The sequence below is a fragment of the Bidens hawaiensis genome, unplaced genomic scaffold (genome assembly GCF_021521415.1).
Source record: "Bidens hawaiensis isolate Kalapana, Puna unplaced genomic scaffold, B.hawaiensis_p1.1 tig00026949_1, whole genome shotgun sequence".
Taxonomy (NCBI): Eukaryota; Viridiplantae; Streptophyta; class Magnoliopsida; order Asterales; family Asteraceae; genus Bidens; species Bidens hawaiensis.
The window spans coordinates 199,520-226,426 of NW_027494352.1; the positions used below are offsets into that span (position 1 = coordinate 199,520).

A 26,907-nucleotide genomic window follows, 5' to 3' on the forward strand; every position below is an offset into this window, starting at 1 on the left:
TTGTTTTCAGGTAATCCGGGATTCGGGGAATTTAGTGATGAGAGATAAAAATGAAGTTCAAGCTTATAAAAGTTAATTCAGTTTGTTTAATAATATGACGTAGGTTGCATTAATTTTTTTGTATTTTGGATTGTGGCGTTGATTTGATATCTGTAATAGTAACACGTTAGCCTGTTCCTGGTTGGGGTGTTACAGTTTGACTGACTTTTACCCCAATCAAAATATAGGAAATTGTTTTAAACATAATTATTGGTCACACGAGTATACATAATTTTGGATTAATGGATGATGGTTTTGATTATTAAAGTTTTGATCATAATGGATAAAAATTCATGTAATTTCGCTGAAATAGAATAATAAAAGGGAAAATTCTTAAAATAGCCTATTATAGAACGTGGTTCCAAGTTTGTCCCCTCAAATTCAAGTTTCCAACTTTGTCTCTTTGTATCACGTCGCCGCCGACATGTTAGCGAACACCGACGATGTGTTAACATAACATAGGGTTGACAATGCGTTATGTTGCTAACATAGGGTAGCAGTGATGCGTTAATGTTTAAAGCATGGGTTACACGATGCGTTAGCTGATAACGCATCGCTGCTACCCTATGTTATCAACAGAACGCATCGCCGCTACCCTACGTTAGCAACATAACGCATCGTCAACACAAATTCCGGCCACGTGTCGTTATCCTATTTGTTTCATTAACGCATCGTCGGTGTTTGCTATCATGTCATCGACGACGAGATACGAAAAAGACAAAGTTGAAAACTTGAATTACCAGTGATAATCTTGAAAACACATTATCTAAATGGGCTCATGGGAATTTTCTCATAAAACAAGGGAAACATACAGTAACCTTTAAACTTTAAAGTTTTTTAATGTTTAAAATCCCAAAAGATGCAACTGGAACTAACCAATGAGGAAGAGTCACGTCATCCGATTTTGCATCTCTGATCTGACCCGGGCTTCTCCAATAATAATAATAATAATAATAATAATAATAATAATAATATTGACTGACTGACCATTTCTATTTCTTCACTCAACATTCAACAATCAACATATTATTCTTTCTTTTCTTTCACACCCTAGCCATTACTTAATAATCCAAATAACGACTACTTTGAACTTGAATCTCCGTAATTAACCAACGACACCGATTATCTCATCAATTGATCGAAAGTATTTTGAATCCATAATGGCGGCAGCAGCTGGAATCATCAACGGTTGCGTTTCATCTTCATCTTCATCTTCGTCGTCGTTTGGAAGACTGAAAGGTACTTCTCGGAAGAAGAACGGTAGCAGGTCTCAAGTGTGTTGTGCTTCTTCTTCAACGAGTCCTCTTGCTTCGGATCCTTATAAAGTATTGAGGATCCATCGAGGTGCTTCTGAATCTCAAGTCAAAACTGCTTTCAGACAACTTGCTCTCAAGGTAACAACTTCTTCTTTCTATTCTATCTTATTTTTCTATTAAAAAAACTAACTGTTTTAACAAAATAATAATTATTACTTTTGTTATATGTATAGATAATGATGAAATCCTTTATTCTTATTATTATTATTATTATTATTATTATTATTATTATTCGTTTATTAAATATATATGGCGTTAGATAAAGGAAACCTATTTCACCAAGCCGACACGGAAGTAATCGACCTAAACTAATAACCAATAGTGTGGTTTTATTTTTCTTTTTTTTAAGTGTAAATGTAAATTAAAGTTCAGTTTTATTGGATTTACATATTGTTATTTTGGGCCAAAAGTTTCAAATCTAAGTTTATTAGTTTTTGAAACCAATATTTAATGCCTGATCGAGTCCGTTATCTTGACCAGATTTGTAACCATAAACATGTCAAATCCAAATGTATACTTGAAAATCTACTTATTATAATCAACCAAACTAACATGTAACACCAAAAAACTAAAATTTCCGCTTCTTGGTTTATAATTTATATTCATTTAAAAATGAAATTGTCTTAGCTTGCTCATCATAGGTATATATTATTATATAGTATAAATAATTACGTAAAAGATAAAGTCGTATATAATATATATAACTGTATAATGCCGCTGGCACGTAGGGTCTAGGTATTTTTATATATAAAAGACATAATAATAATAATAATAATAATAATAATAATAATAATAATAATAATAATGTCCAAAAAAATAATAACTCAGAAGTGTGAAAAAAAACTCAGAAGTGTGAACAAAAAAATTAATAATGTCTGAACAAAAGTAATTTCAATGACCAAGTTGTCAATAAATTATAAATATGTTCTTACCTTATACTAATAAATTTCTTTACATTTTTATATTCATTTATTTTGTCAAATTATTATTATTTCAGTATCATCCCGACGTATGCAAAGAAAACGATGGTGGGATTCAGTTTCAACAAATAAACGAGGCTTATGATGTAAGTTCTCTCATGATTCCACGCTTCATTTTATACCACCAAAAAAAAGTTAAGGATTTTATTAAATAAAAAATCATATATAACGTTTTAATTTATATAGCCTCATTATTTGTACTGTGTTATTTGTTAAATTCATTATTTATTTCTATGGGCAGATGGTAATGAATGATTTGCGAGGTGAAACCAGTGTTGGTGAAGTGGATGATGGACCGTTGGATGAGACAATGAGAGGAATGAACGATCCAGATTGGGAGTTGTGGGAAGAGTGGATGGGCTGGGAAGGGGCAGGTATTCGTGATTATTCTTCACACATTAATCCTTACATTTAATTTCTCTGTCACAATCTATCCTTTCAAAAGAATAAAAATATCTAATTCTTATCTTGTAAATTAAGATTAAATATATGTCAATAACATGATTTCTAATTTGTATCTTGTAAATTAAAAGCTTCAATAATTATACATTTTTATATCAAGTTATATTTTATGTTTTATTTAATAGAAGCTAATGAATTTGTTTAGCTGAATTATTTCTTACCAAGTTGTGAAGTTCTTTTTCCGTCAACTTTTAATAAACTTGAATGCATTGATGATATGTGAGACCGTGAAATTATGATATCCTAGTTGGGCTAGTATCGCTCTATTAACAAGTGTTATAGGATTTGTGTAAGATGTTATAAAGGAGGTTATCCGATTTTTTATTTTTTCTAACGTCTCTTTAAACATAAATTTGGTTCATATCATGTAAATTAAGTAGATTTGAAATGATGATATCTTGTTTTTAATTATAAAGTGAATCGTGTATTTATCTTTCTGATCTATAATTTAATTATCAAAATGGAAAATTGGTTTTAAATAATCTCAACTATGCCCTATTGGTAAATAACAATTCGAACTTTACACTTGCTCGCTGACATTCCCAACTATTGGTGTATTTGTAATTAATGGGCCGCGACTAACAGATGACTAACTCCGTTAGTGATTCGTTGACGTGGCACGCCCAGTTGTCAAAATTGCGCAGCTTACGTGGCTCTGTATAAGTTTTTCAAGATTTTCATTTTGTATAACTCCTTGAATTCCCATCTGGGTTATTCAAGATTTTCATGTTGCATCATAATTATAATGCTAAACAAGACTTAATTTTTTAATGTTTTCTATACAATTTCATCGGTTTTCGGCGTTTTTACATAAATCTGACAACTTGCTGATATAATATGATCGGTTTCGTTATCAGTTTTGCAATCGGATTGATTGCGTTTAGAATTCAACATTGTGGGGTTCAATTGTTTTTCTTTATTAATTGTTACATTTATTGTTTCTAGAAACAAATATTTAAATGTAAAAATGGTGATGCACGTGCTCATTCCAACTCACCTACCCATACGTCTTGGTACTCGATCAAGATAGATAAGGGACGTGGGGCTATTGTCAAATAACTAATTAAATATAATATTTTTACATATGTTTTTTTTAATGTTATAGAAAAGTATTCTATATTTTCTGATAAACAAATTACTTTCGCTAAATAAAATGCCGGATCGAATAATATTAAATAAAATATCTTGTTAGTGTTTTACATGATTTATATTTAATTTAAATTCCAATAATAAAAAATTAATATCAAATCAAGTTTATGTCTTTCTCTCATATTTAACCATAAAAGAAAGAGCAATCTTTATCATCTCAATTCTCATCTTTCTCTCTCATATCTAGTACTCTCTCTCTCTCTCTCTATTTTTCATTTCAAATTCAAACTACATGCGTATGCGTGTAGATATCTTATATCCTTTTTGAATTACTTTTATCTTTTATGCGCGATATATGATTACATAAACAAAGTTCTATATTCGCGCGTGAACATGTTTGCTTTTTCAGGTGGTGGTGGATAAACGAACAACTTTCATGTATGCCAAACCAGTACAACCTGGTAGCCTTTACTTGCTCCTTCAAGTTAGATACTTGAAAAGTTTATTAAAACGTCAAATGAAAAGATACTAGTTAGTTTCAATACTTGAGAAAGAATATACCATCCACATTTTGTACAGAGAGATAAACTTCAACTAATTGTCTAGTGAAATGACATGCTTTTAGCTTCTTGATCGGAATAAAAACACAGAATAACACATGATATTTGGTATTATCGTGAGCAAAGGTTTGATATAAACAATGGTAAATGGTGTGCTGAAATCTCTAGAAAACACGTATTGTATTTGGTATTTACCATCACTTCAGAACTTACAGAATATTGTACGTATTAGCAGTTTGTTGGACAATATCTATCACCTACTCCAACCCTCTTAGGCACCTTTGTTTTGCATTCAAGCACCAAATTTATTGAAGAGTTCATAAAATTACACATGCAATAAAAATGAAAAGCACTATAAGTAATAAACCGAGATATAGCAAAAACCTCCCAATATCTACAATTTGTGCAGTCGTTTCAACGTCTTTTAGTATCGCATATCCTTGAAGGACACAAACACCAAATGCCTGTGATCTGCCAAAGTTAATCACAAAAATATGTTTCTAAATGAATAAACTACATGATATGAAAAATTAACTTACGTCTCATTCATCAAGTTAACAAATTGTAACTTCCAAACAAATCTCCAATTCGACATGGTTGTAATCATAGTTGCACTTCTCATAAGACGATAATCGCAGTCTAAAACGCCCAGCCATGATACAGATTAAGCCTTCATACACCAATGTTGGTCAACACACATTCTATCATCACCGCCTCTTTAATAGAATGCGATTGACAAGTCCAGTAAAAACGTTAAACATAGTCACTTTCTCCAATATCCTGCCGCATCAGTCAAAATTTTTTTCCAGTGAACATCACTTTCACTATTTATTTTCTTTTAATTTAAATATTCTTTGCTTCACCTATTCTTCTATTGGTAATTTCATGAGGGTTAGTGTGAAAGTTCACAAGGTTGCCCGGGTTTTAACGTATAAATAACACTAAAAAGAATTATCATGGGGTGAGACCGACTGTCCAAGCCACGGGCCCGTCCTTAAACGTTAACCGTTTTTTATGTTTTAATCATATAGAATTATAAATTTTGCAAGTGTGGGGGCAAAACCCTTATTTGGAACACTAAAACGTTGTTTGTGTAAAAATAAAATTTGTTTATAAAGATTAACATTGAAATGATGTGATTTACTTTAAGGCTACGGCTTGTTTTTTAGATGAAAGTTGGCTTGGTTAGTTTATAAATGCGTTTACTCTAGTTTGTTATCATTTTGAGAAAAGATTGGTAATTTATCGGAACACTACCAACATCTTGCTGGTCAATGAGATCAGGAAACCCAATTTGTGTAGACAAATGACCATGAATATGCTAAAGACTACAACTTGTAGAAATTGAATTCGAACATGTGATCTATGTTAAAGAGACTCTAACGCCTACTACTATATCTTAATCAACTTGATACAAATGTATTGTTTTCATAAGTAAATGTACAATGTGTGATACAAAACTCTACCATTCGACACGTTTTATATTTATTTAAGGTTTATAAATTTATTTACTCGTTTGACTTGTTTTAAACAAAAGCATAATCAATCGGCGCACCTGTATTACCTCTTTGGCTCTTTTCCTTTTTCTCAACCTTCAAACTTCTTAAAATCCTCAAGAAAGGTAATGTGATGGATCAAAATTCACTTTTATGGGTCAATGCCAAAATTCAACTTCTAATTTTCAGTTAAAGTTACTTTCATTGTTGTCACACCCCGAAAATCTTAACTTAACACAGGGAAGTTTTAACTTAAGTCGTTCGGGTTATGACAGATGCCGATAGCCAACAATAATAGACAATTAATAATAAAAGCATCATCTTTTATTATAAGAAAATATTTTACAAAATCAGAGTTTATTACACGTGCTAATGCACGGTTTACAACACTTCACTTTTGTTCAAACATCCCACGCTCTCGTTTCCATGCCACCTCGAAATCTTCACTTTCCTGCAAAGCATATTTAAATAATATTTGGGTCAACACGAATGTTGGTGAGTTATTCCCGAGAAAAAAACTTATTGTATAAATATAGACAATTCATATATAAGCAACACATGAATATAATACTGTACGGCCATTATACTCCCAACAATACCGATCTTTACACGGTACAACACAATAACGAAACCCGCATTTTTACCCTTAAGCACTAAAAACGTTAGTTGTAAACTAGCTAAGAATACAACGCGTGTATGACTACCAATTTGATAACTCGAAACGTACCATACTCGAAATATTCCCACTTTTAACCCAACGCGAATGGAAATGGGGGGCGTCACCCCGATAGATCTACCAACATTTCTGTGCCCTCAATTCGGTTAACAGTTATTTAACCAAATTGATTCATCCCACAATAACGACAATTTGTAAAGTATAATGCGCTTTCAAAACATATATATAAATACGAATATAGATATACAATATGCTTTTCGGAGGAAGAACTCACCTTTGATTTCGGTGTTCGAATAAACGCTCGTTCCTATATTAGTACACGTTCGTTAATTTTTAATTTGGGTTTGACTAAAATATATATATTCTTATTCTAAAAATCCACACAAGCACACAACACATAAAGTTTACTACTTATAATCTTATAATTCTATAAATACAAACTTAAAAATATAAACAAGTAATAATCAACTAATAATTGTTTTATTTAATAATTTAATTTAATTATTAAAATTTATAAAAATTATTACCTTTAGTTGCTGGAGTATTTTGGAAAAATTCAAGTTATTATTTTATTTAAAATTTTGACTCTATTATAATCGGTTTTGTCGGTTTTGCCGGTTTCGTTGGTTTTGAGTTTAAAAACGAACCGGTTGTTATTTTATGAAACTTTTAGTTTTAAATTATCTAAAACACTTTTTATATAGTTTTTAGTCAAGTTTTATTGGTTTTTCAATAAAAAATGTTTTGGTTTTTATTTTGTTGCCAATTTCTTAAAAATGCCAACTTTTAACGTTTTCGTGTCGGTTTTCGCGACACGAACCGTGTTGGTTTAAGTTTTGCTATTCTTGACTTTTCTTATACTTTAACTTATGTTAAATATAAGAATATTATGACTTTAGGAGCTGTTTTAATTCAGTTCCAAAAACTCATGTCGGTTCACCTTAAAAGTCGAACTTTCCGACCGTTAAAGTCACCGACAAGCTATTTAAGTCACAATGTCAAAACCCAACCATTTGGTACAACAAATGTACATATAATAACAAATAATATATCATCATATACATGTTTGATCATCTAGCACCAAGTATGCACACAAAACAAATTTTTAATTACACATACTCAAACCTTAAGTTTTCAACTATACAATAAACATGTCATTTCTATAATCTCTACAAGGTGTTTGTGTACCAAAATTTCCAGATCTTAATAACCCATATTAACATCTTATTTCATCCCATTATTATCCTTTAACAAACACATTCTTGATTTCTTTAACAACAAGGTTTCTATTACTAGTAAGTAGCAATTTTTAACAACCCTATTATTATACCAACAATCTTTACAATGGAGTTTACTAAAGTAATCCTAACTACAAGTCTTTAATCATCCACACAAGATTATGTTCATTTACTAAATCATTTTGCAAAACATCTTGTATAATTTACAAAGTTTCTTTTATTAGTAAATTTAACACAAACTCTTGTTTATCTAAGTTATTATGTTACATGTATCCTAGTACTTCTAGTAGATTTTATTCTTCTACATATGTCTCATTCAATCACTTAGTTAGTCACTTTCAATCCATAAAAATCAATACAAGACAAGTATGAACTTTTATGATCAAGAATCAATTTTTTTTTTTGTATTACTTGCATGTGTAAGTAAACTGAAAAGTCAAATAAACAAATCTCTACACTTTTGTCAACTCTTATCCAAGATTTTATTCACCTTTTCAAAACCATTATTACTATTACTTACAACTTTTTCAAATACTTTTTAATAAATTAAGTATGTGGGTTTTCAAAATTTATCATTTATTTTTAACCATTTTAACATTTAATCAAGTTAACAATCTCAATCCAACACCCAAACTAAAACCCAAGAATTTAATGGGTGTTTTTACCCATAATCCATCTTTAATCTTTGGCCATTTACATGTTTACTTCCATTATTAAACAATACTTAAACCCATTTGTTAAACAAACTCAAGTAATCAATATGGACAATCAATACAAGCTAATATGCATCCAATATAAGTCCTATAATCAACAAAAATCCATCTTAAACATTCACACGCAAACTCACGGGTCACACACATGCATGCATACATCCATATTATACTTGCATGCACACTATCAAGCATACTAAAATCAAGCTTTAAACATCAAATAACAACTAATATACACAAATCTTGTAGTAGGTTACCTTGGATTTCGGATTGGTGTCTAAGGAAGATGATAATATGAACTTCTTTTAGCTATAACCCTTTCCTTTGGTTTTCTACTCCTTATTATTTGCCTAAACTTCCATCAAAAATTCTTAACTTAATAATGTGTGTGGTATTATTTTTGAATTTATGGAATGATGAAGTGGTGTGTGAGTATACGTATATATGGAGAGAGATAGAAGGTATAGACTCTTGAGTTGGAACCTAGGGTGATGTGTTGGGTAAACCATAACACTCCAAGTAACCTTCTAATCATTACATACATATATTATATTAATTTAATATTACAAGTGGGTGGTTTTGGGGAATTTTGGCGGCCGAGAGAGTGGTAAGGGAGTGGGAAAGTGGGTTTCAAATAATAAAATGTGGTATTATCTAGGTGTTAAGGTTTAACGTATCTCATAATTTATCTAGCTAAACGACATCCGTTTCTAATAATTTTTATCAGACTTTGAGCGAAATTAGATTAAAGTCAATGTCTGCCTAAAATCATAATTTTCTGAGAAACTTGATGTCGGGTCCTTACGGTGTCCTCTACTGGCTTTCGGTTACTTATTTTCAAATTTTAGCGATTCGAACCTTCTAAAATTAAGTTTATACACTATCTCTAATATTCTAATATAAAATTAAATTTTTCGAGGTCATCTTGACATGTTTATGAATTTATCCGTTTTGAGATATTACCCGGTGTCAATCTGTACCGTGTCAGCTACACGACAAAATTTAACTTTTTTTTTTCGGGTTTCTATATTTAAAACTCAACTAAAATCAAAGACTTTAGGTAAAAATATTATTCCTATATATTTACCTTACTAATTAATACGTGATTATAGTTAAGATAATTACCAGATTAGTCTAATTTTTGGCGGTTGTCACATTCACCCATCCTTTTAGAAATTCCGTCCCGAAATTTAGGATGTAGCACTGGTTTCGGTTTCTTCTGAGAAGAGGTGAGGGTATTTCGCCTTCATTTGATCCTGACGTTCCCACGTGAACTCGGGACCAAGTCTTGAATTCCAGCGGACCTTGACAAGCTTAATCCTGTTACGCCTTAGCTTCTGGATTTTCTAGTCCATGACTTCAACAGGTTCTTCTACAAATCGAAGCTTATCATCAACCCTTATGTCTTCAATAGGAACAATCAGCGATTCGTCATATAGACATTTCTTCAGATTGGATATGTGAAACATGTCGTGTATTCCACTGAGTTCTGAAGGTAGGTCGAGTCTATAGGCTTCCGGCCCTACTCGTTCGGTGATTTTGAACGGTCCAACGTATCGTGGGCTAAGTTTTCCTTTTTTACCGAATCTGACTATGCCTTTCCAAGGTGATACCTTTAGTAACACTTGGTCTCCTACCTGGAATTCCAACGGTCTCCTGCGATTATCCGCATAACTTTTCTGTCTGTCGGCTGCAGCTTTTAACCTAGCCTTGATTTGAAAGACTCTGTCGGTGGTCTCTTGAACAATTTCAGGACCTGTAAGTTGCTTTTCTCCGACTTCTGCCCAACAAAGAGGAGATCGACATTTTCTTCCGTACAAAGCTTCAAACGGTGCAGCCTTAATACTGGAGTGGTAGCTGTTATTATAGGAGAATTCAGCTAAATGCAGATAAGTATCCCAACTACTTCCGAAATCAATGATACAGGCTCGCAGCATGTCTTCCAATGTTTGGATAGTTCTCTCGCTTTGACCGTCTGTCTGGGGTGATAGGCGGTGCTCATATCTAAGCGAGTTCCTAGGGATTCGTGAAGAGATTGCCAAAAACGAGAAACAAATCGACCATCTTTGTCAGAAATGATTGAGACCGGTATTCCATGTTTGGCTACGATCTCTTTCAGATACAGCTGAGTTAACTTCTCCATTCTGTCTTTTTCTCTAATGGGTATAAAATGAGCGGATTTAGTTAATCTATCCACAATTACCCAAATCGCATTATAACTTCGCGGCGTAACTGGCAGTTTGGTTATGAAGTCCATGGTAATATTATCCCATTTCCACTGAGGGATCTCTGGTTGTTGCAGTAGTCCAGGCGGTCTTCTATGTTCAGCTTTCACTTTGGAACATGTCAGGCACTTGCTGACATACACAGCTATGTCTCTTTTCAAGTTAGGCCACCAATAATGTTCTTGGAGATCTTTATACATCTTGGGTTGATCCTGGGTGGATTGAATATCCAGACTTATGCGCTTCGTCTAGAACAAGATTACGCAGATTTCCATAGAGTGGTACCCAAACTCGATCAAGTAGGTATAGTGTCCCATCAGACTTTGTGACAAATTCATTTTCAAGTCCTCGCAATTTCTCAAACCTTACATTTTGCGGTTTCAAGGCTTCACGCTGTGCATCACGAATTCGAGTAGTAAGACTCGTTTGAATCGTCAACCCTAATGCACGAACACGCAGAGGCTTTTCTCTTTCCTTTCGACTCAACGCATCAGCCACAACATTCGCTTTACCTTTGTGGTAACGAATCTCACAGTCGTAATCATTGAGTAATTCTACCCATCGACGTTGCCTCATATTTAGCTCCTTCTGATCAAAGATATGCTGGAGACTCTTGTGATCAGTAAATATTGTACATTTGGTTCCATACAGATAATGCCTCCAAATCTTAAGAGCAAACACAACAGCTCCCAATTCCAAATCATGCGTCGCGTAGTTCTTTTCATGCACCTTGAGTTGTCTGGACGCGTATGCTATCACCTTGTCTTGTTGCATAAGCACACAGCCAAGACCTAAGCGAGACGCATCACAATATACTACAAATCCATTGGTACCTTCTGGTAAGGACAAGATTGGTGCACTACACAACTTTTGTTTAAGCAATTGGAAGGCTCCTTCTTGTTTTTCTGTCCACTCATATTTCTTGTCTTTTTGGGTTAATTGGGTTAAGGGTCGAGCTATAGAAGAAAAATTTTCAATGAATCTACGATAGTAGTCAGCTAATCCCAAAAATTGTCGCACTCCAGTGGGTGATCTTGGTGTCTCCCAATTCTTAATTGCTTCAACTTTTGTTGGAACAACTAGGATACCATTCTCATTGATTACATGCCCTAAAATGTGAACTTCTCGAAGCCAGAAATCGCACTTGGAAAATTTGGCATATAACTTCTCTTCTTTTAGCAATTCTAGAATCAGTTTTAAGTGTTGTTCATGTTCTTTCTTGGTTCGTGAGTATATAAGTATGTCATCGATGAATACTATCACGAATTTATCCAAGTATGGCTTACAAACTCTGTTCATAAGATCCATGAACACAGCCGGTGCATTCGTTAGGCCAAAAGGCATGACCAGGAATTCATAATGGCCATAACGAGTTCTGAAAGCAGTTTAGGAATATCCTCTTCTGCAACACGTAACTGATGATACCCGGACCGCAAGTCGATTTTTGAGTAATAGCTTGATCCTTGCAACTGATCAAACAAATCATCAATTCTCGGTAGTGGGTACCGATTCTTAATAGTAAGTTTGTTCAGTTCTCTGTAATCGATACACATTCGAAAAGAACCGTCCTTCTTTTTCACAAATAAGACTGGAGCTCCCCAAGGTGAGAAACTTGGTCTTATGAATCCTTTGTCTAGTAATTCCTAGAGCTGATTAGATAACTCCTGCATTTCCGATGGTGCTAATCTGTACGGAGATCGAGCTATCGGAGTGGCATCTTGAACCAGATCGATTCTGAATTCGACTTGACGCTGAGGAGGTAATCCAGGCAAGTCTTCAGGGAAAACTTCTGGAAAATCCCGTACTACAGGAATATCCTCTATCTTTCGCTCTTTAGCCTTTGTGTCGACTACATTGACAAGAAAAGCGGGACATCCTTTCCTTAACATTTTGCGAGTTTTTGTGATACTAGAGAGTTTTAACTCGGTGTTACTCTGGTCACCTCGAATGCTCAGAAATTGACCGGTTGGGGTTGGTAAATGAACTAGCTTTTCGGAGCATATGATTTCAGCACCATTTTTGGATAACCAATCCATTCCTACTACTATATCAAAACTGCCTAACTCTACGGGTAGAAGATCGATTGGAAACCTAAGGTTTTCTAACAGAATATTGCAGTTTCGGACAATTTTACTGGTTTCAATTAGCTTCCCGTTGGCTAATTCTATTGAGTAATTATTGTCTAACTTGCTTGATTCAATACCGAGAAGGGGTTCAAATTGGTCAGAAACAAAGCTTAAATCTGCTCCAGTATCAAATAGTACATAAGCATAATGATTATTAACGAGAAACGTACCGGTGACTACGGATGAGTCCTTCCGGGCCTTTTTCGCGTTCATCTCGAATGCCTTGCCCTTAGCATTTTGTATCTTGAGTTTAGGGCAATCATTTCTGAAATGCCCGATGACACCGCACTCGAAACATTCGGAAGTTCGGCTTCCTGAACCAGACGGAGAGTCCTTACTGAAACAGTACTGAGTCTGGTGTCCAAATCGATTACACTTCTGACATTTCCAACATTCCCCATTGTGACTCTTTCCACACCTGTTACAAGTGGATCCTTGTCCTGATCCTCTTGCGTTTGCTGCAAACATTCTTCGTGCTCCTTGGTTTCGTTTGAACTGTCCTCCTGAGTTACCATTCCACTTTCGTTTGAGTTCTCCGGTTTTCTGATTTTCGGTAACTGTTTTTCGTTCAGGTTCGGCGGTAGTCGCTTTCTTACCGGAGTCTTTCAGAGTTCCCATACGAATTGCATTATCAGTTAAAGATTTTGCCAGCTCTCGGGCCGACTGGATAGTGGTTGGTTTGGAGGAGGTAACCAATCCTCGGATCTCGGGAGCTAAGCCCCAAATGTACCTCTCGATTCTTGCATATTCAGGCGTAACCAGTCGGGGTACCAGCCGTGCCAAAGCGTTGAATCGGGAAGTATATCCTCCAATGTCAGCACCTTCCATCTTTAACTACCAGAATTCGTATTCGATTTTCTGAAGTTCGTTTCGAGGACAGTACTCCTTTAACAACATTTCTTTTAGTTCTTTCCAGGTTAGACGGTAAGCGGCATCTTCTCCAAGATTTTGAATTATGGAGTTCCACCACTCGAGTGCCTCATCACGGAATGAGCACACTCCGTATTTTATCCGTTCGAGAGGAGTGCAATCACTGATTTTCATTACAGATTCCATTTTCTCGATCCACCGGATAATTTCCAAAGGTCCTTCGGCACCGGTAAATTCTTTCGGTCCGCAACCTTGGAAAGTTTTGTATGAGCACCCGCGTGCCGTGCTACGTGAGGGGTTTTCGTTTAGATTGTCGGTTCTAGGTGCTTCTCCATTTGAAGTATTAGTTGTATTTAGGGGGTTTTGGCTTGCGTTGCGATTAGCCTCATGTTGCTCAAGTGCCGTATTTACATGTTGAGCGATTAGCTGAGCTAACTCGTCTTGAGAGGAAGGTAATCCGGTTGCTTGATTATTAGTGGATCGTCTTGTTTTTTGCGCCATGTTCTTTTTAGAAAAATATAATTTTGGTTAGTTTTGGAAAAAGTGATATTTTTCTAAGTTGTAAGGGATTAAATAGCATCATTAATAATACAAACATAAACATAATCATCAAAGAGTGGGATTTTATAATATACCAAAATACCAAAATTAGGTGTACTTACTTACACCTTGGTCACCCACTATAGTTTCTAGTTCCTACCACAACCACACAAAAGACAACATTTTTCAAAGTTAAGTTACATCACAACTACCATAATAGACATATTACCCAAAACACCCTACTAAGTCTAGTGAAGGCTCATCAAGTAGCCTACGCATGGCTCTATCATGCCATTCCTCATCTCGAGAACTCCTACCCTGGCTTCTGTCATCAGTCCCTGATTCCTCAGTTCGTTCACAAATTGGTGCATCACATCACGGGTTTGGTCATCAAGACCTTGTTTATGCTCGATAGCTAGTACGCGGTCCACCATGGTATGAACGATGTTCTCGTAAGCTGAGAACTTGGCAAGAAGAACCATAAGTAGCTCGTGATCGGAGGGTTCCTCGACCACGGGCTCCGGTGCGGGAGGCGGTGGTGGAGGGGGTTGGATCACAGCCAATGGGAGTGCAATGACAGGGGCCGATGCATCACGGTTTGCCCTGGTCCTTTTTCGGGTGTACACCCTTAAGGGTGTAGCTCCCGAAGTAGACCCGGCATCTCCTGATGCAATCACCGGACGCCACTCCACCGGTGATAGTGGAGTACCGCTGCTACTAGAGTCGGAGTCGGATACGATCGCCACAGAGTTCGTCATCTGAATAAGCGTATTAATTCAAGTTAGTAATAATCAATTATATATATCTTTGTTACCTTTTCGTTTCGAGAGGCGGGAAAGGAGCGCGTGTTTGAACATACCGTTATAGTTTAGAAAACTTTATATTTTCTAATTCTCTATAACTATTGGCTCTGATACCAACTTCTGTCACACCCCGAAAATCTTAACTTAACACAGCGGAAGTCTTAACTTAAGTCGTTCGGGTTATGACATATGCCGATAGCCAACAATAATAGACAATTAATAATAAAAGCATCATCTTTTATTATAAGAAAATATTTTACAAAATCAGAGTTTATTACACGTGCTAATGCACGGTTTACAACACTTCACTTTTGTTCAAACATCCCACGCTCTCGTTTCCATGCCACCTCGAAATCTTCACTTTCCTGCAAAGCATATTTAAATAATATTTTGATCAACACGAATGTTGGTGAGTTATTCCCGAGAAAAAAACTTATTGTATAAATATAGACAATTCATATATAAGCAACACATGAATATAATAGTGTACGGCCATTATACTCCCAACAATACCGATCTTTACACGGTACAACACAATAACGAAACCCGCATTTTTACCCTTAAGTACAAAAAGCGTTAGTTGTAAACTAGCTAAGAATGCAACGCGTGTATGACTACCAATTTGATAACTCGAAACGTACCATACTCGAAATATTCCCACTTTTAACCCAACGCGAAAGGAAATGGGGGCGTCACCCCGATAGATCTACCAACATTTCTGTGCCCTCAATTCGGTTAACAGTTATTTAACCGAATTGATTCGTCCCACAATAACGATAATTTGTAAAGTATAATGCGCTTTCAAAACATATATATAAATACGAATATAGATATACAATATGCTTTTCGGAGGACGAACTCATCTTTGATTTCGGTGTTCGAATAAACGCTCGTTCCTATATTAGTACACGTTCGTTAATTTTAAATTTGGGTTTGACTAAAATATATATATTCTTATTCTAAAAATCCACACAAGCACACAACACATAAAGTTTACTACTTATAATTCTATAAATACATACTTAAAAATATAAACAAGTAATAATCAACTAATAATTGTTTTATTTAATAATTTAATTTAATTATTAAAATTTATAAAAATGATTACCTTTAGTTGCTGGAGTGTTTTGGAAAAATTGAAGTTATTATTTTATTTAAAATTTTGACTCTATTATAATCGGTTTTGTCGGTTTTGCCGGTTTCGTTGGTTTTGAGCTTAAAAACGAACCGGTTGTTATTTTATGAAACTTTTAGTTTTAAATTATCTAAAACACTTTTTATATAGTTTTTAGTCAAGTTTTATTGGTTTTTCAATAAAAATGTTTTGGTTTTTATTTTGTTGCCAACTTCTTAAAAATGCCAATTTTTAACGTTTTCGTGTCGGTTTTCGCAACACGAACCGTGTTGGTTTAAGTTTTGCTATTCTTGACTTTTCTTATACTTTAACTTATGTTAAATATAAGAATATTATGACTTTAGGAGCTGTTTTAATTCAGTTCCAAAAACTCATGTCGGTTCACCTTAAAAGTCGAACTTTTCGACCGTTAAAGTCACCGACAAGCTATTTAAGTCACAATGTCAAAACCCAACCATTTGGTACAGCAAATGTACATATAATAACAAATAATATATCATCATATACATGTTTGATCATCTAGTACCAAGTATGCACACAAAACAAATTTCTAATTACACATACTCAAACCTTAAGTTTTCAACTATACAATAAACATGTCATTTCTATAATCTCTACAAGGTGTTTGTGTACCAAAATTTCCAGATCTTAATAACCCATATTAACATCTTATTTCATCCCATTATTATCCTTTAACAAAAACATTCTTGATTTCTTTAACAACAAGGTTTCTATTACTAGTAAGTAGCAATTTTTAACAACCCTATTATTATACTAACAATCTTTACAATGGAGTTTACTAAAGTAATCCTAACCACAAGTCTTTAATCATCCACACAAGATTATGTTCATTTACTAAATCATTTTGCAAAACATCTTGTATAATTTACAAAGTTTCTTTTATTAGTAAATTTAACACAAACTCTTGTTTATCTAAGTTATTATGTTACATGCATCCTAGTACTTCTAGTAGATTTTATTCTTCTACATATGTCTCATTCAATCACTTAGTTAGTCACTTTCAATCCCTAAAAATCAATACAAGACAAGTATGAACTTTTATGATCAAGAATCAATTTTTTTTTTGTATTACTTGCATGTGTAAGTAAACTTTTTAGAAAAGTCAAATAAACAAATCTCTACACTTTTTGTCAACTCTTCATCTAAGATCTTATTCACCTTTTCAAAACCATTATTACTATTACTTACAACTTTTTCAAATACTTTTTAATAAATCAAGTATGTGGGTTTTCAAAATTTATCATTTATTTTTAACCGTTTTAACATTTAATCAAGTTAACAATCTCAATCCAACACCCAAACTAAAACCCACGAATTTAATGGGTGTTTTTACCCATAATCCATCTTTAATCTTTGGCCATTTACATGTTTACTTCCATTTTTAAACAATACTTAAACCCATTTGTTAAACAAACTCAAGTAATCAATATGGACAATCAATACAAGTAATATGCATCCAATATAAGTCCTATAATCAACAAAAATCCATCTTATACATTCACATGCAAACTCACGGGTCACACACATGCATGCATACATCCATATTATACTTGCATGCACACTATCAAGCATACTAAAATCAAGCTTTAAACATCAAATAACAACTAACATACACAAATCTTGAAGTGGGTTACCTTGGATTTCGGATTGGTGTCTAAGGAAGATGATAATATGAACTTGTTTTAGCTATAACCCTTTCCTTTGGTTTCCTACTCCTTATTATTTGTCTAAACTTCCATCAAAAATTCTTAACTTAATAATGTGTGTGGTATTATTTTTGAATTGATGGAATGATGAAGTGGTGTGTGAGTATACGTATATATGGAGAGAGATAGAAGGTATAGACTCTTGAGTTGGAACCTAGGGTGATGTGTGGGTAAACCATAACACTCCAAGTAACCTTCTAATCATTACATACATATATTATATTAATTTAATATTACAAGTGGGTGCTTTTGGGGAATTTTGGCGGCCGAGAGAGTGGTAAGGGAGTGGGAAAGTGGGTTTTAAATAATAACATGTGGTATTATCTAGGTGTTAAGGTTTAACGTATCTCGTAATTTATCTAGCCAAACGACATCCGTTTCTAATAATTTTTATCAGACTTTGAGCGAAATTAGATTACAGTCAATGTCTGCCTAGAATCATAATTTTCTGAGAAACTTGATGTCGGGTCTTTACGGTGTCCTCTACTGGCTTTCGGTTACTTACTTTCAAATTTTCGCGATTCGAACCTTCTAAAATTAAGTTTATACACTATCTCTAATATTCTAATATAAAATTAAATTTTTCGAGGTCATCTTGACATGTTTATGAATTTATCCGTTTTGAGATATTACCCGGTGTCAATCTGTACCGTGTCAGCTACACGAAAAAAATTAACTTTTTTTTTTCGGGTTTCTATATTTAAAACTCAACTAAAATCAAAGACTTTAGGTAAAAATATTATTCCTATATATTTACCTTACTAATTAATACGCGATTATAGTTAAGATAATTACCAGATTAGTCTAATTTTTGGCGGTTGTCACAATTGTGATCAATGGCAACGAAATTAGGAATTCCGACTATATTAAAGTTTTATGCGATTGTGTTTTTCTTTTCTGTTTTTATAAAAAAAAAGAGAAAAAGGTTAATTACAAACGTTGGCAAAGATTACATCATGATTTTTTATTTTTTTGGATAATATTTTGATAATGCTAAGAATTTTCTCAGTTACTATTGTATATGTACCTTAGGCCTAGTGTACTCTAACGCACACCATAAATTAAGATGACATAACAGTTTAATTATGGACTAAACAACTATCTACTTGTGTTAAATTTGTTAAAAAAAACAATGGATTATGCTCTTCACGGATTAAACGGCAAAGAACAGTATATTAAATTAAAAATTGGTAGGAGTGTGATGGAGTTAAATAGGTTAAACCATTTCCTTTGGATGAGATGCGGTGAAAAAGAGAAGAATAAGTGATGTGGTACTTATATGAAGTTAAGAGGGATTAGAGTATACCCATGGTCTTAGACCATGGGTTATACTCTAACCTCAACATAAATTAAGATGCACATGACATTTTAAAGATGGATAAACAACTTCTCACTTGTGTTAAATTTGTTAAAAATGGGCCATGGATTATGCTTTTAACCGGTTAAAATGCAAAGAACAATATATTAAATTAACAATCAATAGGAGTGAGATGGAATTAAAAGGATTAAATCATTTCCTTTGAATAAGATAAAGTGAAAGAGAGAAAAATAAATGATGTGGTGTGTATGTGAAATTAAAAAAATGTTAGCGTATAACTCATGGCCTTATTGTTATCTTATGGACTATGCATTATAATAAATTAAGAACAATAATGATATGCCAAAATCCCCATATTTTGTAGAATTTTTTGATACTTCAAACACAACATGAATATAACCCGTTATTGGGTTATCATATCCAACCTTTCTAATAAACGGGTTGTTTTTTAGTTGACCAGCTTAATTAAACATGTTGCATTCGACTGACTTGTTTAACCCGTTTAATTAATATAGTGACCGTTCAACTTGTTTAATTAAACATGTTGTCCAACTATATCCATATTTTAACTACCTCGACAACCAAAAAAACACATTTAAAATCTGGAGTATTACTCGTTAATTTGTTTAACATGCTTAGATCAATTAGTTAATTAGGTTACACGATCTTAAATTTGTACATGCTAAGGTTGATATTTTACACAAATAGAATTATGGGATGCTTTCATGTTGATACAAAACTAACTAAAGTAGAGAACCACATTAATTGCATAAATAACAATACATAGTTTTGGTCAAATAAGAGAGCGAGAGAAAGATACACGGTTAAGTGGTACCGTAACCACCTCACACATAATTATTAAAAAATAACAACACAAGTGTTTATGCTAATGTAAAACCATGAAATCACATAAACATTCATACATGGTGCTCGTCAGCATAAATTAAACGATTATGTAACCGTTTTATGTACCATTACTACACCATGTTAAATTGATTATTATTTCAACAAACATGTAAAATTATTTATAAAAACAGAGAACCAAGAGAGGTAGGGTCTATGGTCTACTTTAACATCCATCATGTTAAAGCTGAGTTATCAGAGGTTAACGAGTGATATACCACTTCCTTTATGGGTTAAGAGGCGTTAAATATAGTGCGAGTTACAATGTTAATGAGATGCATATACAATAATGTAATAATCAACTTTACATAAATAAAGAGAGAGAAAGAAAATGTTAAAAAATATTTTAAATTAAAACGAAATGAAATGAGATAAAGTAGAAGACGTGTTTCGGGAAGGTAAGCATGCCTCGTGCCTAAGTGTGAAGTATATATATATAAACACAAGCAAAGCGTTGACATACGACGCCGTTTAAGAGGCTCGACTGAGTAGACGCAATCACGCATTCTATGATTAGGAAAATCCGGGCAGGCAATCTGTTTGGTTATCCTTCCAAATTAATTGCCTCTTTTCTTTCTTTCTGCATATACATATATACATACATACATACATACATACACCAACTATGTATCTATAGTTGTATATGTATGTATCAACACAACATAATTTCTCATTGATTGTTATTATTATTGCTTCCTGTAGAAGGTAATTTACAATCAATTCAATTCAATACATGCATCTCTAAGTCCATTTATACTCATGTTTGCTGTCTATATACATACATATATATGCATATGCTTCATTCGCTGTTTATTTTAATCGATTAACTGAATCTGTTTTTTGTTATGTTCGTTTCTCAGGCTGTTTGATCATCGAAAGTTTTGATTGAACTGAAACCCTAACCTAATATACTCATCGGAACAAGCAAACCAAGTAAGTCACCTAAGTCTTCTTCCTTTTAGGTTTTTAATTACTTGTTCTTACTTCTCAATTTGATTGATTAAGATGATTAAAGATACAATTCTCATCAATTTTCAGGTTTATTTATATTTTAATATAGTGTATGAAGAATAATTGTTTGTTGTAATCTGAAGATGTTTTTTTTTGGGGGAAAAATTTTGTTTCTGAATGTTAGAAATGTCGATTTTCGCTTATTTGCGTTTAAATCTTACAATTTTTACATTAAATGCTCTGTGATTAGATTAGATGGCCATATGTTCTTGCAAATATAGGTATAGGAGCAAGTGTATGACTGTATGTTGCAATCTAAATATGTTTTACATCTTTTTGGGGATTTTTTTTTGTTTTAGAATGTTGCTTAAAATGTAATTTTCTCTTATCTGCATTTAAATCTTATAGTTGTTACATTGAGTGACTAGATGACTATGTTATTACAAATATAGGTAGGTATATGAAGAGTTGTTTGTAGCAATCTATTAATGTTCAATCTTTTTTGGAGTTTCTGTTAGTGGATGCTGCTTAAAATGTCATTTTTTTGTTATCTGCGTTTAAGCCTTACAAGTGTTACATTGAGTGATTAGATGACCACGTTAATAGCTGCTCGGTAAAAAAAAGATGACCATGCTGTTACAAATATAGGTTTATGAAGAAGTGGTTGTTGCAATCTAAAAATGTTTTACATCTTTTTTTGGATTTTCTGTTTGTGAATGTGGCTTAAAATGTCATTTTCTTTTATCTGCATTTGAACTTGACAAATGTGACGTGTGAGTGATTAGATGGCCATGCTATTACAAATATAGGTAGATCTTGTGGCAAATATTTACTGTTGATTACATTTTGTTATAGACGAATGTGACCCTTGAAATTTTAATTGGGTAAATATTGCCATATTTTGCTATAACATTACTAGGTACTTTCACAACACTTCTAAGTAATTGGATTTTGGATTGCTTAATTAAACAACTTTTTGAGTGTGTGGATGAAAAATCGTGCTTATGTTTATCTGCTTGTTTTGGCTGAAATAAGTTGTTTCCAGAAGTAATTTGAGATTCATGATTTCAAACTCGTTCTTGGTGGTTCAAATTTATAAATGTACCCAAAAGGTGAAAAAATCTGTTTTATATAACATGATTATATTCACCCCCCTAAGAATTCTATTCGTTCAGCAAATATTGAAACCAGTATCAGTATAATCATTAATATAAATAAAAACGTAAAGGAAAAATATCAGTTTTGCAAGTTGAAGTTGCTAATTGTTTTCCTTTTATGATAGATCATAATAGGAAGTCATCTTGCTGTTATTAGTGCTTATTGGTTACATGGATATACAACCAGTTTTATCAAGCATATTACAAATTTTAAATATCAATCGCAAACACTCTGAGAACAAACTTATTGCTGTATGTATCTAAACATAATAACCGGCTAATCAGTTCCAATAACGTTTATGTTTCTGCAGTTAGAACCTTGTTATGGCAGACCTAAAAGAACGTCTGCTCCCGCCAAAACCTGCCTCCGCTACAAACCTTAGAGATTCATCTTTTAGGCCATCTGCATCTGGTCGCCAACCGTTTCAAGGGGTAAAAGTTTACAAGAAAACTGAAAATTTATAATAGTCAGTTATCTTAAAGTTTCAATATTGCAGGTCGATGTTTTAGGGCTCAAAAAACGTGGTCAGGGTCTTCGCTCATGGATTCGTGTTGATGCTGCAACTGGTGATTCCAAATAATTGAGGTTGATAAATTCACAATAATGCGCCGCTGTGATCTTCCTGCACGAGATCTTCGCTTGCTTGATCCGCTATTTGTTTATCCATCAACAATATTGGGAAGAGAGAAGGCTATTGTTGTAAATTTGGAGCAAATTCGGTGCATTATAACAGCTGATGAAGTCTTACTTTTGAATTCCCTTGATAGTTATGTGTTGCAATATGTGGTGGAGTTACAGCGAAGGTTGAAGGCGGCAGGTGGTGGTGAGGTGTGGCGGTCTGAAGGCGGTGAATTGAAAACATCCCCAGATTACTTGCCATTTGAATTTAGGGCTCTTGAAGTTGCTCTTGAGGCTGCTTGTACATTTTTGGATACACAGGTTTGTTTTATAACCAATAATTAGTTAGATTGTAAATCATGAACTACTGAAATATGAAAGTCTGATTGATGTCGTATGATTGTTTATTTCAAAAGAATTGGAGTATAATACCTCTCATAGGATGCATTATGTATATAATAGTTGTTTAAACTAACCATTCTAAGTTTCCAATTATTTGGATTTTGAATTAAATTTAATTAATTTGTTTCTATGAATTCATCAGGCGGCAGAATTGGAAATTGAAGCATATCCATTGCTAGATGAACTTACCTCAAATATTAGTACGCTAAACTTGGAACGTGTTCGTAGACTGAAAAGCAGACTTGTTGCATTGACTCGAAGGGTTCAAAAGGTGCTGTATTTATATAGGTCTACAAACAAACACAAACAGGGCATGTTTGTGTTTGTTCGTTTAACTTTAACCAAACAAACGATAGAACACGAACAATTAAACGAACAAGGTTTTTCTGTTCGTGTTCACTGGTTAAGAAAATGATGTTCATGTTTGTTCGTTAATGGTGTAAACGAACGGTTCACAAACATAAATGAATGAACATAACAAGATAAATGCATACACCATAACTGAGCTAACAACATTTAAAAGTAAACGTGAACATCAACTTGTTGGGCCTAAAAAATTAATAAAACTAGATTGAATTTTAACAGGTGATATTTCAATTACATAAAGTTAGACTCAGTTGGAACCTAAATTTTTTTAATGAATATACGAACGAACGAACGTAAACAAATTTATATGAAAAAATCATGAGCATAAATGAACGGGCGAGACTTGTCTTCATGGTCGTTCGTTTACCTAAAGGAACACACAAATATCTTCATGTTCGTTTATTGTTAACCAAACAAATTTATCCCGAACGGTTTACTGAACGTTCAGTTCATCTATAGGCCTAGTTATATACAAAAGCTATATTATTACAATAACCTAGATTGTTGAATAACACAAATAAGGAGGTTGTATTCATTAATAATACAATTTGGGCTATCTGCAAACCGTTGATCCATTTGACTTGTTTCATAAGTAAATGGGTCAAAATTGTCACCTCTAATTAAACCAATTATTTGCTTACATAGGTAAGAGATGAAATAGAGCAATTAATGGATGATGATGGAGATATGGCTGAAATGTACCTAACTGAGAAAAAAAGTCGAATGGATTCATTACTCTATGTTGCAGACCAATCTGTTATGACGGGGTACCGGTCAAACGACGGTCAACAATCCATTTCTGCTCCGGTTTCCCCAGATTCTTCACCGCCTGATAGCCGAAAACTTGAAAAAGCTTTCAGCATGGCAAGAAGTAGGCATGATGGCATGAGTAGTTCTGCAAGTGCTAATGAAAATATTGAAGAACTCGAGATGCTTCTAGAAGCTTATTTCGTTGTCATTGATAGCACTCTCAATAAGTTGACATCGGTATTTATTCTATTTCAAGAAAATATATTCTCTATTTGTATTTTTTTTTGTTTAATTGCAACTTTTTTGATGACTTTGTTTTGTGTTGTAAACAGCTGAAGGAATACATTGATGACACTGAAGACTTTATTAACATCCAACTGGTATGGTTCTTTTCTTCATAGTAAAACGTCCAGTTTACCCTCTTCAGCTTTTAGTGAGATTGCGATGGAGGGCTTTTCATGTTTGGATGTGCATTTAGATGTAAAGTGATTATAAAGTTGCAATAATCACTTTGAAAATACACATCCAAACACTCCCTTTTTATATGAAGTACTTGAGGAAAATGCACCATTACAACAATCTAAATAAAATGTAACATATCAATTTTAACATTTTTGAACTATGTTTGATATTAAATTTGATAATAGATATGATTAAGACCTAGACATTAAGCCGTTTATTCTCTCTTTTAATTCTCCCTAGGGATGCGCTTGGTACTGAAAGTACCGATCCCGAACATCGCCAAAAATGGGTACTTGTACCGAACGGTACGGTATTAATGTATCGGTGAAATACCGGCACAGTACCGAACTATACCGGTACCAAAACTACTGATCCCGAAAACCTAAAAAGTGGGTACCGAAAATACCCATTACCATTTGCCCATCCCAAATTCTCCCTACTGAGATTAAGTTGCATATTGGGTGGGCCTAGCAAGTTGGGTAACAGGTCAAAACGGTAATTTTTGAATACCAGTTGGGTTGACCCGAAACACCTTTTCTTCAATTTGTAAAGCATTAGTTACTTTGGTAATCCAGTATTTTTCAATAAATTAATTCACGAGGTTTATGCATTAAAATACATTGTAGGCTTGTAAACGAACTGAATGGTCAGTAAACCGTTTATGAACCGTATGGAGGGAAGTTCGTTTGTGTTCGCTTATTTAGTAAACTTGCAAACACGAACACATATCTTGTTCATTCATTTATGTTTGTGAACATTTGTTTATTTAAATTTGATTTAGGTTCGTTACTTTACGTTTGTTTGCGTTCGTTACATTAAGTTTTAAGCCCGTTACAGTTTAGTCAAAAGTTAATAACTTTTTAGACCCAACGCATTGTTGATCACATTTACTTTTGATTGGTTTTAGCCGAGTTATGTTCAGTTATGTTCATTCATGAACCGTTCGTTTATACCGTTAAAGAAGGAACACGAACATGTTACGTCCTGTTCGTTTGATTCAATTACATGCCTACACATTGGACAATTGTTGGCCTGTTTCTTTTAAGCTAATTTTTTTAAAAGTTTACCTGTTTAACATGCCAAGATAGGCAACTGTTTATTTATTTTATTTTTTCTAAATGTAAATATTTGAACCGCAGGATAACGTGAGGAACCAGCTCATACAGTTTGAGTTGATACTGACAACCGCAACATTTGTTGTTGCGATCTTCGGAGTGGTAGCAGGAATATTTGGCATGAATTTTATGATCCCGTTATTCGATAGTCCAACAGCGTTTACATGGGTGCTGGTGATAACGGGGGTTACTGGAGCCATCATATTTAGTTCGTTCTTATGGTTTTTCAGATATAAAAGATTAATGCCATTGTAGTAGAATCCATCCTGTCACAATTAATACTTGCATCTTTTTTCAAGTTCAAACTGAAGTTCTCTTGTATTGAAAATTCTGCTTGATGAACTTCCAATGCATTACACTTTTTATATGAGGTGCTAATTATTAACATGTGTTCTTAACTAGGTTTTGAGTTTTCTTGTGTTTTATTTGGCCATGAGAACATGTTACAGGTAAATTCATGGGACCTATGAATGTTTTACTAACCAAAAGGATTAGATCAAATGTGTTAAAAACCGTTAAAACTGATCGAAACTTAAGCAAGTCGGTCGGTTTGGCCAGTTTGAAATCTGAACGATTTAGGCTTCATGGTTTGGCGGCCAATGGTTTAATCTTGTTTGACATTTGAAACTAGTCGTGTAAACTGAACTGAACTTTTAGCTATTTTGATAACTATATTCTTTCATTTATGGAATGTGAACGTACGTAAGTGATAAACCATCTTTATCATTTTCTTAATAGAAAACTTAAATGTCGGATTAAACTGTTAAAGCCAGACTGTTAAACCGGTAAACCAGGTCGTTCTAGCTGACCCGGCCAATCCAACGGGTTTCGTTTGTCGTTTGTCAAAATTGTAGTTAATGGTTTCATTCATT

The 26,907-nt window shown here is 33.7% G+C and overlaps 1 protein-coding gene and 1 pseudogene across 2 annotated transcripts; both read left to right on the forward strand.

Moving 5' to 3' along the window:
* Positions 1–1,199: 1,199 nt before the first annotated feature.
* Positions 1,200–2,756, forward strand: LOC143574500 (chaperone protein dnaJ 8, chloroplastic-like). Its single transcript, XM_077059104.1, has 3 exons — positions 1,200–1,433; positions 2,353–2,421; positions 2,577–2,756. Exons 1-3 carry the CDS (start codon positions 1,200–1,202, stop codon positions 2,748–2,750), a joined length of 477 nt encoding a protein of 158 aa, XP_076915219.1. The 3' UTR covers positions 2,751–2,756.
* Positions 2,757–20,819: 18,063 nt separating this feature from the next.
* LOC143574496 (magnesium transporter MRS2-1-like) lies at positions 20,820–26,400 on the forward strand (annotated as a pseudogene). Its single transcript, XR_013142603.1, has 8 exons — positions 20,820–20,918; positions 21,074–21,146; positions 22,633–22,753; positions 22,819–23,261; positions 23,485–23,613; positions 24,354–24,695; positions 24,791–24,838; positions 26,060–26,400. The product of XR_013142603.1 is annotated as a magnesium transporter MRS2-1-like (transcript).
* The last annotated feature ends 507 nt before the right edge of the window (positions 26,401–26,907 follow it).

Bases quoted from the DNA above. Each gene is read 5' to 3' on its own strand.
- LOC143574500 (XM_077059104.1), top strand. From the start codon at position 1,200: ATGGCGGCAGCAGCTGGAATCATCAACGGTTGCGTTTCATCTTCATCT. The intron at 1,434-2,352 runs GTAACAACTTCT...TTATTATTTCAG, and splicing joins TCAGACAACTTGCTCTCAAG to TATCATCCCGACGTATGCAA. The intron at 2,422-2,576 runs GTAAGTTCTCTC...TTCTATGGGCAG, and splicing joins AAATAAACGAGGCTTATGAT to ATGGTAATGAATGATTTGCG.